Source organism: Haliaeetus albicilla, chromosome 1 (genome assembly GCF_947461875.1).
Source record: "Haliaeetus albicilla chromosome 1, bHalAlb1.1, whole genome shotgun sequence".
Classification (NCBI taxonomy): Eukaryota; Metazoa; Chordata; class Aves; order Accipitriformes; family Accipitridae; genus Haliaeetus; species Haliaeetus albicilla.
The window spans coordinates 3,851,786-3,865,550 of NC_091483.1; the positions used below are offsets into that span (position 1 = coordinate 3,851,786).

Consider the following 13,765-nt stretch of genomic DNA (forward strand, 5'->3'; position numbering starts at 1 on the left):
ACTCAGCTGTCCTCACAGGCTGGCCCATGCTGTGTCACATTTCATTTCCTCAAGGGTGCTCCTATTATTATTAGAGCCGTGAGAACACTACACAAACTTCTGTTTCCACATAACCATTTTACTTGGGAAATAAATAAAATTAAAATAAATTCAATGAGCTCAGATAAAAATTAATTTTTTTTCTTAGGGTTTCTAAAAAGAGACCAGACTTTGCAGCCGGAAAGGAGGAATAACAAGCACAGCCGGTAGCTCACAAGCAGCTGGAAGAAGTTTTAGGCTCGTCAAGAGTCTCCTTAATATTGTTGTTCCGACCTGGAACAGTTTAGCAAAACTATGTGCTTACTTCCATACCACAGTCCCCGTGCACCTAGCTCTTTCTGGCAGCTTTGTTCTCACACAGTTTGATTCTCCCCTGGTCTAAAATCTACACTGAAGGCCTTAAAAGTGGGGTGCCACTACAGCTAACATGCAGGTACTTGCCTCCTTGTTTGGATATGAGACTTTTTGCTTTTGAAGGATGAAAGCCACAGTTCACATTTTCATATTCTACCAAAATAAATTTATGCCTGAATTTTTACAGTGAAAAATCCCAGGTAGCTGGTCACTGAGGCTTGGCTGTGGCTTCCAGGAGTGCTTAAATACGGCGCTGCTGGCATTTTAAATCCCAAGGTATCTAACCGACTGCTTAAAGACATGAACAGAGCCACCTACATCCATACCGGTGTCCCATTCAGACACTAAATCCCTGTTATACTCCAGAACTGCCTGTTGCCAAGCTCCCTCAGGGTACCCCTATGAGCTCAGCCTTGCTCAGGGATGAGCCAGCTACCTGTTTTCAGGGCTGAGTGGCCGAGTTTCTCCTTCACCACAAGCCCACAGGCCAGCAGATCAGGCAGTCGCCGGTTAGGTATGTTCTGTTTTCAGATGCTCACATAATCCATTTGGGAGCAAAGACACCAAATCAGGTTGGCCACATTTGAGAATCAGGTGGTGCCACTTGTGGCCCGCAACATGCTGTTGACAGAACTCTATCTGTCTCTCCTGGGACATGGTATAAGCTGCCAGAAGTAGCTGTGTAACCCCCATGGCTACAGGAAGCACAGATAGATTAAAAATCAGCTCCCCGGTGGTTTAGAAGACTAAACGCAATACTAAAAACAAGTGAATCATCTGATGTCACTTTAGCTATGACAGAAACTTTTTCTAAAGCCTAAGTCATATCACATAATCCTTCCACTTTGTCATAGCCATCTGTAGTACAGGACCAGTGACAACTATTGCTGTTCTCACTGATCTAATGGGGGGGGGGGGCACTGATTAATAGAAAAGGTTTTAAGAGATTCAAATGGTATTTGTGTTCCAACAAAAATTGTTTCACTTTGTCATTTGTATTGGTTTTACAGCAGCCTGTGAAGTACCAACTATGCTAAATGCTGAAGAAACACATGACCATGGACAACCCCTGCCTCAGAAACCTAACAGTGTGCAGCCTGCCAGTGATGAAAGGTAAGTAGCAATTTCAGAAATGGAGCACCAAGTGTGAAAAGATATGTAGCTGTGACAATTTGGACCTGCTAGCTCTTGGATCATTCACTATTTTCCTGAGAAATACAACTTCACTTCTTCAGGAAGGCAGGGTGGTGCTGACCCAAGCTATTTGATGGGAGAGTCTAAAGATCCATGTCACTGATTAGCTCTAATAGTTTTGTTCTTTTTTATGTACCAGACAGAAACTAGTTACCTAGTATCAAAAGGTTTAGAAAGTTCCAGGTCCTTAGGTGAGCCAAAGCTTAAAAAAAAAGAGATGAAGCAGCATGAACAGCCACTGTGGGGAACACCTCTTCATCAGATTGCTGCTGATTTGGGATCAGCAATGGTACGTTGTGAATACACTCATTCAGACGCCCTTGGCTGAACAAATGTCTACACCACAGATGTCTTGAGGGATAGGCATGAAAACTGAAGGAGAAAATGGAAGGATCCTGAGTATGCCATACCCCTCTGAAAAAAATCAAACGGGATCCAGAAATAGACAGACACACACTCACGTATAACAACCTCTTTTCAATCAGATGATTCTCATACATTTTGTTCTTGAGTATAATTAAAATGCCATACAAGCCCAATATATCCATTTAGCAGTGCTGCAGTTAGCCTTAGTTACAAACTAATCTCTTACACATTTTCCTTGCTTGTTCAGAACAATGAAGATTTTGTGATTATACCTTAGATTATAATATCAATGTTATATATAAGTAATCTCTCTATTCACTTTGTTTACTGTTTAATTTTTTGTTGATCTTTCACAATCACAGATTAACACTTTCCTTAATTACCAGTATATGACTGTGCCCCAAAAACAATTTTATGCCCACTGCGTAATACTTCAGTGATATATTCTGTGTTTACTTGTAGGCTCTGTATTGGACTATGTGCAAACCTCCATTCCCCCCCCCCCCGCCCCCTTCCATAAATTAAAAAAATATGTGAATATTTGATGAAATTCCCACCCAAGCAAGAGATATACTCGTGGTACAGCTTCCAGTACAAAGAAGTCCTGATTCCAGTTGTGGTCTTTAGAAACTATAGCAATGATTTTAATTCATTATTATTTTTCCAGAACCAGTGATGGATATAGAATACCAGTGATGTTTGTTCTCATGAGTAAATCAAATCACAGTTTTACTAAAGTATGTTTCCTCCTAATGGGTCAAAAAGAGTTAATTTATTCAGTTAAGCACAGTGCAAGCTGGGTCAAAGGAACACCTCATCTTTCAAAAATCTCTTCCACATAGATCATTAGGAAATGTTCAACACTTTAATTACTTTGGGGTCTGGACAAGATCAAGTCTTCTATTACTCTAAGTAAATAATGTCAGTGAGAGAGTATAATTTTTGATTCATAAAATGCTTTAAAATTTTAGCACTAGCCAAATTTATTGCTTTTATCTATTTGTAGCAGGACTGCATTGTGATACAAATTTTCTGGGCACCTCAGTGTACAGCAGATGCTTCACAGAGTTTCCAGGGCAATGAGTAAACAGCAGTTTTACTCATTATGATAAGATAGAAAACAATGAAATTAACTGCATATACACTTTTGTGAATGTTATGTCCTAGGTTATGAAGATTTCATAGTGATACTAACAAACAGTACTAGAAAGATTAATCAGCTCTGTGCAGGTTAACCAGCTCTGTGCCACTAAACTATTCCTCACGTGATCTATCGAAGCAGAAATTCGTATATTCACTACTAAGATTCCAAAATATCAGGAAGTAGAATAATACCTGTGTAAGAGGTATTAACCCTAAACCTCAGTAAGATAAAATTAAAAAGAACCAAACTAAGAAAAACATGTCTTGAAATCCCATGCGAGTTCCTGAAGACAGAGGAGAAGCAAGCATTGTTCCATTATTTAATAAGGAAATTGCAGATCATTTTGCCTGGCATCAATGTCAGGAAAACTGATGGAAAGGCTGGTACAGGAAGCAATCAGTGTACAATTAAAGGATGATAGTACAGTTAACGCCAGTCAACACAGAAAATGGGTTTTGTCAGAAAAAAAACCCTTCCTATTTTCCCATGAGATTATGAATTTGTTTGATAAAGGAAACTTCTGTAAGATTTCTGTAGGGCTTTGGCTCACAACTTCTCAGCATTTTTGGTAAAAACCCCAGCAATGTATAACATCAGCATGGTCCATACTAAATGGACCCAAACCATATTGAATGATCTGAACAAAAATATAAAATTACTGCTGGAAAAAGCTGCAAATTACAAAAAGTTATAGAGTGATACATAATGGGAAGGGCAGGCCATCAATATAGACCAACTAAGATCACTTAATAAGGTCTGGACTATATTTTAACACAGAGAAGGCAAAGTTGTTCATTAAAATAACACAGAAAATTGGTCTCATGCCAAATATGGACAATGATTTTGTGAAAACCAGTGACTCAGAAAAGAAACAGTAATAGTAGACCCAAGCAGACATGCGTTCTCAGAGCAAAGTGTAGGCAAAAGTTATTCAGTGTAGGCAAAAGTTATTCTTATTGTACAAGATGGGGGATAGCTGGTAGGAGATGTGCTATTACACCCCTCTGTGGTGTCAGAGAGCTCATTACTGGGAAAATGTGCTGAAAAAAACCATCTCCAGAAAACCAAGGGCTTTACTGAGAGAAACAATGCTAATAATTTGCGATGATAGGGAGCCTTTAGAATCTCCGATTGTTAGGTTAATATGTGAGAAGTTTAACAGAGAATTATGGTCTATGAATAGAGAAATGAGAGAGTAGATGGCTCTCTAATCTATTGGAAAAAAACCTAATAGGCTCCATACATGCTACTGAAGACAGATAAATGCAAAGGAAAACCAGTAGAAATGTTCAGCAGCAAGGAAAACTTACTGTGTGAACAACATACTTGGGGTCGTGTTGGATACGTATCCCTATATAAAAACAATAGTCTTTCTAAAAACCTGCATCAATGCTGAATTGCTGGGTGAGGTTCCACGGCCCTTTGTTAGGAAAACACGGGGAGACCATCATAAGAGTAATGTATTTCAAACCGCTGTGGATTTAATTCTTGTTTTCCCCCACGAGAGTATTCCCCCCATGTGCCGTTTCTAGCATGCTGTTATGCAAATACTCACAGCAGAAAACATTGAGCTGTGTATCCTGCTGCCTACTGTGCCAATGCTGGTCAGATCCTCAACAGATTTTCATATGTATCCGGCTCTGTTCTGCAGACACAGAATTTATCTGCTGCAAAGCCTCGAATGAAGCAGCATTATGTTTAAGAAACATGAAAGAAAGAGAAGAATAGCATAGAGCTGCATGCTGGTGGGAAAGATGCCTTTAGCTACCAGGCACTGGGGCAACTCGTTATAACTGTCAATTGAGAATGCAGAGAGAGATTGAAGCTGTGAATTGAATTAAATTCTGGATCCATCGGCATGAGTGAAAGCTATTGCACTACTCCAGTGGAGTCAGGGTTCTCCTCCTCACACATGCTTAAGCTGCCCATACAATCCCAAACAGCATGGTCCAAATTGCAAGGATATGTACTTGAAAAACATCTGACTAATCTTTGATTTATAAAGTTCATCACTGAGTCTCCTTCTCCCAACAACCACATTTAGGAAAAAAAGCCCCTTATAATTTGACTTCATAATTATCTGTAAGTCTACGTACAAAACCAGTATTTCAATTCAAAATCACAATTACTAGTAAAAGTACTAGTAAGAGCAACTGCTAATGGAAAATAACTAACTAGCCAGTAGTTGCTAAAAAGCTCTTTAAAAATAACCTATGTATCATGTCAATAAAAAGGAGGTTTGTTATGCACTTGAGAAGGGCTTGGAATGAAATCTGGCCTACATAAGTTTCCTACTTACCTACTACCTCCTATTTAAACTCTGCCAAACTCTATGTGTTCATTAAAAGCAAGAACAGGTTGATCACAGCTTCAATTTTCAACATGTCAGAAGCCCAAAAGGGTCTGCTGAATGCAACTGGAAATGGACTACCTGGGTGCACAGTTCCGGGGATTATAGCCCATTTGAATCAGTCAAGGCATTGCATTTGTTGTTATTCCACACAATACAACCATGGCATCATCTCCCTATTAGATCAGGGCTGTGTCTGCATGATCACTGAAGATGTGCTTCCAGCACGTCGGCACCAGAAGCTCTAGCTAGCTAAACCAGTAATGACACTGAGAAGACCACCTACAATTTCGCCTACCTGCACCATACCCAATCATTGCCCAGACCTGTGCCCTTCAGCAAATTTGCACTAAGCTTTGTGCACGTTGGAGGACAGGCATAGAATTCAAAATAATCCTGATAAATTGGAGAAATGGATCACAAGCACAGGATGAAATTAAAAAGGTTCAAGAGCAAGAAAATACAGTTAGGCGGAAGTAAGCAGGTGCACAGGCAACACCTGACTACGTGGCAAGTATTTAGAAGAAGGGAACACAGGGTACAGTCGGTCCCCATAAGTCAGCAATATCAGGCTGTTGCCAAGAAGCCATATCCATGGGTGACTGTACTAGCAGGAATATAGCCCACAAGGTACCACTTCATTTAGTATTGATACGCATTCAACTGGATTACTTGATCCTAGCTTGGTGAGACCCTGCAGGAATGGTAGAGACAACCTGGGAAACATCTGAAGTGAAAAAGAATGATCAAAGGGCTGGAAAACATGACATTCAAGGAAGAACTGAAAGACGTAGCACTACTTAGCTTAAAGGAGAGAAGGCTGAGAAAGAGAGAGACTTGGTAACAGCCTTCAAGTTTATCCTGAGACTTCCAGTAGAAAGTAGAAAAGGTTAAAATTTGGGCATGCTGGTCAGCTGACATATCAAATGCTAGTACGTTAAACTCAAATTCTAAATTACATTTTTCAGGAGATAAAGTTAGACAGTATTTTCCAGACAAATGTCTGTGTATTACAAACAATTTTGAGAAGCTGCTGCTTTCCTGAGGTTAACAGTAATTTCTCATGGTACTTTGATTGACGCAAATGCTCAATCACGTTCAAATCAAAATAGGAGGAAGCTACTATTTTACATGGCTTCCTGTAGGACATATGCAATGTTATCCCAGAGGAGAAGGCAGGTTATGCAATGAGTGAGCAGCTCTGCACGGCTATGTTTGTTTGGGAAGCATTTCCAGTAATTATTTGAAAGGACTGAGAGAATAAACTGATAAGGCATTCTCATGATTTAGTATTTTCATCACTAAAGTAACAATTAGATTTTAAATGAATTGGATTTTGGTTGCTATTTTACTCTCTTTATGCAACTTAAATAATGGATGGGAAATGGAAACTTGCTTTACTAATATTAGGATTCTTCCACTGCGTGTCTGTTTGCATATGTGTGTAAAAGTGCTGGCTAATAAAGAAGCGGAATAGTTTCCTCTACCTTATCATATTCTAGCCTCACTGGCAATACAGCACAGCCCTAAACTTGTTTGAGGAGCCAAAATGGACCAACTGTTTTCCAGATTTAAGGGATGGTAGAAAGACAGCCAATTCCCACTAAATGCTGCTCCAATTCATCTAATGAGTAAGTCAGACAAATAAGTCAACTATGGCGACATTTGAAACCTTATTTTCTTCTCTTTTAAAGGGAAACATTATAGAAATAAATTACTTTCAAATAAGTTCAAATAAATATAGAGTTCTTTGAGCATAAAATATCACATAAATACTTCTCTGATTACATACTTCCATATTTGTTCTTACTAATTATCATGAGTTAGCAGCATTTCTAATTTATGTACCTTGGGCATACAAAACCCCCCCACCTTTCTTATCCCCTTACATGACAGTATTTGAAAACACACAAATGAAAGACTTCAGCTAAAAAGCTTTCCATCAACCAGTTCTGCTGTAGAATGGCCTACTGCTGGAAAAGCATACTGGCTTCAATACTGAGCTCTCAAGCATACTGCTTTGCCACAAGCAGCTTTTAAACTTGAACCGGACATATTTATTTGTAGGCCATTACTACAAATCCTTTCCAGGTTTATAGCTACCACACATCAATTCTATCATCTGAGTTCTGGAAACAAACTGGAAAGCTGGGCGTGAGCTAAGATACACGGAGCTTTTTCAGACCACTTTGGAAGCCAAAATCATGGAAGACTTTTTCCACTTTTACCATTCACTTCTTTGTTATGCTTGGCCTCCATCCCCTCCTGTCACCTTAAAAATGAAAACAGCATGTTCATTATTATTCATGGAAATTCATCGGATACAGAGAAAGTATCCCTTTTTTCCCCTAACTGTTCCATTTTTATTTCTTTTGGGAAAGACTATGCTATCCTTTGCTTGGGTAGCAATCTTTTGAACTGCTGCTTTGCCATCGAATTCACAGGAAGATAATCATTTGCATTCGCTGTACCGATTCTTATCTGTAGGCTAAATAATGGCGTGGCTGTCAACCCGAGCAAAGCACACAGTGCTGTTGCACTGCCCAACTTCCCCCTCCTTTGGCACACTGTCATACATACATATACTGGCCCAGCCTGGGCAGCTGTCCACAGTAGAGGCAGCTTCACCCGAGGGTCCCAGTACCTTGTGGCATGAAGTGCAGGGATGCTGTCTGCTTCTCAGCTAGCCTGGTATTTAAAATTACATGTTTACAGTGCTTAATACAATAGTTAGTTCTTGACTGGGGCTTACTGGATGTTACTACAGTATAAATGCTTATTTCTATTAGTGCTACTCCTAATTACATAAAATGAGACGCTATGTATTGCAGCTGACATAATTTCATTGACCGTTACCTTGTTATTCTCCTATGAGACAGAGAGAAAATCCTATCTTAATTTTTAAATACCAGTAATGAAATTATATATTTGTATTCATCCTTTTGTAAACAAACTCCTTCTGCCTCTTTACAGAAAAGGTATTTCCATGTCTTTAACCGTTCTTGTTTTTCCCTGTCTAGATCACCTCTGATAATTCTACAATTGCTTTTTGAGATGGGATGAGCAGTACTATGATCAATATTCCATAGGAGACCATTCAGGGAATGGCATTTCAGATATTTATAAAATCTGCATTTTATAATTGCATGGTTTACATTTCTGTTATACTTCTTAAGCATTCTAACATAGTGCTATTTTCCAAAAGCTTTGCCTAGCTTAGATGGTTTTATTGCCATGTCTACTGTAGCCTCAAAAACTTTTTCCTGAAATGAAACGGTTAATTTAGAAACCTATGAGTTACATGACAGGTTTCTTTTCTTTTTTCTAACATACCACACCTTCCAGGTTTTGACACTAAACATCGGCTTCATTTATTGCCATGTTGTCTGTTTATGCAGTTTGCTTGGTAATTCTGTATTTCCCTGCTGAAAGATTCCTCTTTGCCTCGAATAGCGGCTTGACTCTTGCAGCATGTCTTAACTGGTTTATACTTTATCTTCCCATTTGCTCTTTGGTCACCATGTACAATCTCTTGAGATTCTCTTATAACAGAGTACTGTTCACGTAAAACTTCCCTTTCTGTGTGCCTCATATTACACACAAACTCACAGGCAAAAGACATACATGTCCAAGTGAGTGTTATGCACAGACGTGACACAAAGACACGGAAAAGAAAACTTTTCCCCCCAAGATCATGGACAGGCTCTTAATCCCTTTGCTGCTGCCCCTTCTCAGGCTGCCACCTCTCGGTAAGTCGAGCCTCTGTACACACTGCAAAAAAATTGCTAAGGTGTGCCGGGATGCCTGCTCTATCTGAAGCGCGCTGCCTTGCGTACACTGAAAGGAGTTTCAGAGTGGCAGAAAACCTTTGATATGATATTTCTCAATTGATTACACAGGAGAATAATTTCAAAGACCCCATATACCCCTTTCCGCAGAAACATGCTGCTATTTGTTACCCAATCTTACCTTCAAAGGTACTGCATGTGACGACATGGGAAACCATACCCGCGCATCACACTTTGTGCAAGGTCTTTTGTGAATGCAGATTATCAACTATTATAAATGTGTGCACATGCATATCTTATAATGGAACTACAATACATGAAAGAGATGCTCAGCGTTAACCAAAATTTCAACCCTGGCTGTCTAATATTAGAGAAAGTAGGAGCTGTGAGTCTGGAGTGTCTTCACAGCAGGGCTGTGCTTATTCAGTGTCTAAAATGGATCTAAAAGCCTCGCCCTAGGCATGAAGGATTGAAACGCTGGGGCTTTAGTGCTCATATCCAGGCTGAGGTCTGTCAAAGATCATATATGGCACCCAACAGTGAAATACCCCAAAGCGACAGCCGATTTACCACTTTTTCGAAGCGGGCTGCAACAGGCCACACCTTGAAACCAAAATAACTGTGAAGTGGAGGCGGAGGAGAAAAACCCCTTTGCCAGACTCCGGCAGAGCAATTTACTTGTTCGCGGCTTTTCTCCCCCCCCCCCCCCGCCCCAGCCCCGTGGCGACTGCCTGGGCCGACGGCCCCAGCTCAGCCTCGGCGCGGAACACCCGCCAGCCCCGGGCCGCGCACACACACGCCCCCGCCCGCCCGCCGCGCCGGGCATCGCCGGGGCCGGGGCCGGGGCTTCCCGCCGGTGCCCCCGCGGCGGGACCGGGCGGGGCGGGGCCGGGCAGGGCGGGGCGGGGCCGGGGCGCGGCAGCCCCCCGGGGCGCTGCGGGGCCGCGGCGGAGGTGGAGCCGGTTGTCCGCCGCGGGACGGGTGGCCGGGCCGGAGATGCGCTGAGGTGCCGCCGGCGCGGCGCTGGGGCCGTGGCCGGACACCGGGCTTCCTGCCGGCCGCACACCTGGGAGGGAGGCGAAGGCAGGGGGTGGGAGCACGGCCCCCCCGGCGGGCCGAGGGCATCGGCAGCGGGAGGGGGGGGAATAAACGACGAGAGCCGCGGCGGCGGCAGGAGGAGGCAGCGCGGCGGCGCGGAGCATGGAGCGCCCCTGCCCGCCCCCGCCGGAGCAGGAAGCGGTGGAAGCGTGGCTGGACGATCACGGCGACTTTACCCGCTCTTACTTTGTTAGGAAAGCTACGAGGTAAGACCGGAGCGGCGGCGGATAGAGGCAGACCCTTGCTTCCCAGCAAAAGCTCGCTCTTCCGTTTCCCCTTGCTGTCTCCCAAGACAATAAAAGTGTCACCCCCCTCCTAGCCCCTCGCCGCCCCCACCCTCGCAAGAGCAAAAACTGAAACCAAGAAGCAGCAGCTCCCTGCGGCTGCCACCGAGGTGCACATGCAGGCGCTTCTCCGCGGGCTCCCGCAGCCTGCCGCCGGCCCGCTGCCGCTCTGCTGCGGGGAAGGAAGGGTCAGCCCCGCGACCCGAGCGAGCGCTCGCAGGGCTGGGAAGCCGCCCCCGCCTCGGAGCGCCCTGCCCTGGGCTCTTACTCCTTTTATTTTGTGTTCTCCCGGGTTTAAAACAGACGTAGTCAACTTGTCTTGAGCAGCAAGCAACATACGCTTTTTTTTCCCCTGCCCTGCGAACTAGATGGAAGTATGTCGAAGCCTCAGATAACATCTGAGCTCTTCGGGAGGGCGGGCTATGTCATGACTCGGTAATCTCAAAACAAAGCGCTGCTCCCGAGGAGCTCGGTCGCCCTGCGGGCTTGTCACCTTTGCGACATGTCGGCGGGCACCGGACGGAGCGGGCGACGGGTTGAGCGCCAAGGGGGCTGACGAGCCGTGAGCGGCCGCCGAAGCCGGCTGTACGTGCTGCAGTCGAGCCGGGAGGAGGGGGACGCGGGGCGGGGGGGGGGGGGGCTGAGCGCCTCGGGGTGCGGCAGCCGGAACGCAGCCGCCGAGGGGAGCGGGCTCCTGCAGCTGGGGCCGCCGTGCCGCCCCCCGGGGCCGCGGGAGGGAGGGAGGGGAGCGGGGGGGTGCAGCCCCGGGGGGGGAGCGGGGGAGCGGGCGGCCCGGCAGGGGGCAGCGCGGGGCCGGCCGAGCTGGCGGGCGCCCCGCGCCGCTCCTCGGGGGCGGCTTCTCCGCGCCCGCCTTTCCTCGGCGTGCTGGTTCTTGCACAGAGCCGAATGTCAAGACCTGAAGAGCTCCTCTGGGCTTTTTTTCCCCCGGCTTGACATGCTGCCTTTCGGAGACCAGACGAGGTATTTGCGCGCCGTTGCCGCACTTCAGCAGTGGGACTTCCAGTTGAAAGCGAGTAAATTCGGCTATTTTTAGAAGTGGAGTCAGGTTTCCATTTTGAATATTTTCCGATAAACAAAGCAGTGGGGATGCAGAGCACGGGCGAGCTGCGGCTCCCACGGTATATCTGAGCGGAGAGCGCGGGTTAGTCAGTGCCGTGGTTCGCTCCTCGGACGCTGGCTCCGCTTGCACCATCTGCTCGCCGCTGCTGACCGACTTCCTTCCCAAGTCACTTAGGGATGGAGGCATTCTGAATGAGGTCTTGCTGCTGCTGCTCCCCTCTGCATGGGATGGGGCGGTAAGAAGAGAAATCCCCATTAATAATTGACTCGCAGCAAGCTAGAAAGCTTCAGGGGTCACCTGCTTTCTTGTGGCCATCTGTCATGCGGTCCCCTTTCTTCTGCTGCTTCTTCCTTAGGCTCATTTAACAGAAAAATAATAAAAATGCCTTTTAAAATGTCCTTTAAATCTCGATTATTTTTTTAAAGGCTGTGCATAGGTGTAGGATGCATAGATGGAAGCAGTTAACCTTGATATTCTCCAGAACACTGGCACATGGTATGTAACTGAAGGGTAGCTTGTTTGCCCAGGAAATAGGGTGTTAGCAGCTTTGAGAAGTAGCATTTTATTAGTTCAGCCTGTCACACTTCCTTTGGAAACTGGAAGTAGTATTGAACAAATAGGAATGCTAATTAATAGTAACCGCTGTGTCAGATTTGTTTTCCCCATGGAGAGGTTTGGTTAGTCTTTTTTTTTTTTTTTTTAATGTTAAGACACGGTTTTGTGTTTGTGTGGGTCTGAAATAGGCAGTAGTTCACAAAATACAATTCAGTCATGTCTCCGTGATGGCGATGCCGCTGCATTTAGAGAGGGCTTTGCAGAGAAACTGTTGACTTTGAGTTCTTGCTTGGCAACAATTCTGTGATGTTTTTGAAGTGATGGAAACATTGCATTTGTCTCAAAACTCTCTTCTTTGCTGTCTTGTATGGAATGCTTTGGGGTTTTTTTTGTCCTTACTGCGTAAATAGAAAACTAGAACTATATAATAAGGAATACCTCTTCTATATGTAAGTTTGTATTTGAAAAGACAAATGGCAAGTTACTTGGCTGTATGTTGGTTCAAATTTTATTCACTAAAATGATATCCCGTAAAGCTGAGCGGTTTGAAAGAACTGACGTACTTTGTAAAAAGGTTTAATGTTCTACACTGTAGTGTTATTTAGAGCTTGAAAAGAGAAAACCCCTAAAATTTAATGCCATGCTTTCTTCTAGATGAATCTTTGTACAACAGCAATACATTGAACAAAGACTATGCTATTAATGTTCTGTTACTTAGCACTATATTTACTCTGTCAAGTAAAGCAGCGTTCCTTGAACTAGTTTCAACTATATTCTAATCTTAATTTACTGCTTCTCATTTTTGTGTTGCTTATGCCAAAGTCCTCACAGGTCCTAAAAGCAATAGACCAAGAAGTTAGTTCATTTGGTGTCTTGCGGAGCACAGAGAGATATTCTACTTCGCATTGCGGGGCACAATTGCTAATGGATAAAGATAGTTTCTGTATCCATTTCTCAAATATTTATACACAGGAATAGGAAAAGATCACCAGCTCAACCATTTATTACAGAGTAATAGAAGTCCTTTCCACTGATTGAGCTTTGAATCAGAACCTAATTTAGGAATTTTATGATAGATATTAAATACTTTTTTTTTCTCTGCAATTAATGAATTTCCATAGTGTTTTATACAGCAGTTCTTTTGGTAATTCCCACAGAAAAAATGCTTTAATTAGGTGTCTAAATAATACTTACAAAATAAATGCTTTGGGTGGTCTTAAGCCTACAGATTTGTTCTGCTGTTTTTTTTTAAATATGGGAGTCTCATCACCTCATATAGTCACTGAATAGTTAAGTTACCTCTTGTTCCATTTTGCATAGGTCAGTTTGATATTAGTATCTGTTTTCATGGTTTAAATAAAAATTATATTTTCTGGTGAGGTGGCACTTCAAAAGAAAACATTTCTTTTTATTCAGTTAGTTGGTATTAACTATTGCTTATAACGTGACAACTGTCAAGAGTTGCTAGGCTCCCCAGTCCATATTCTGGATTCTTGGGGAGAAGGGCTGCAG

At 43.6% G+C, this 13,765-nt stretch overlaps 1 protein-coding gene and 1 long non-coding RNA gene across 9 annotated transcripts in view; one reads left to right on the plus strand and one right to left on the minus strand.

Moving 5' to 3' along the window:
- The window catches only part of LOC138689165 (uncharacterized), a 190,407-nt gene that overhangs the window by 97,462 nt on the left and 79,180 nt on the right, over positions 1–13,765 (minus strand). The gene's annotated exons all lie outside the window — the stretch shown is intronic.
- PDE5A (phosphodiesterase 5A) overlaps positions 1–13,765 on the plus strand; it is a 142,442-nt gene that overhangs the window by 63,532 nt on the left and 65,145 nt on the right. For 2 of the 8 annotated variants that reach the window (XM_069801586.1, XM_069801673.1), the window contains exon 3: positions 1,404–1,506. In XM_069801586.1, coding sequence (XP_069657687.1) covers positions 1,424–1,506 — 83 coding nt within the window. In that variant the 5' untranslated portion in view covers positions 1,404–1,423. Of the gene's footprint in view, positions 1–1,403; positions 1,507–10,149; positions 10,540–10,607; positions 11,203–11,385; positions 11,599–11,633; positions 11,934–11,989; positions 12,194–13,765 lie in introns of those variants that run through there. The other 6 variants (XM_069801428.1, XM_069801509.1, XM_069802005.1 and 3 more) reach the window with 5 other exon arrangements.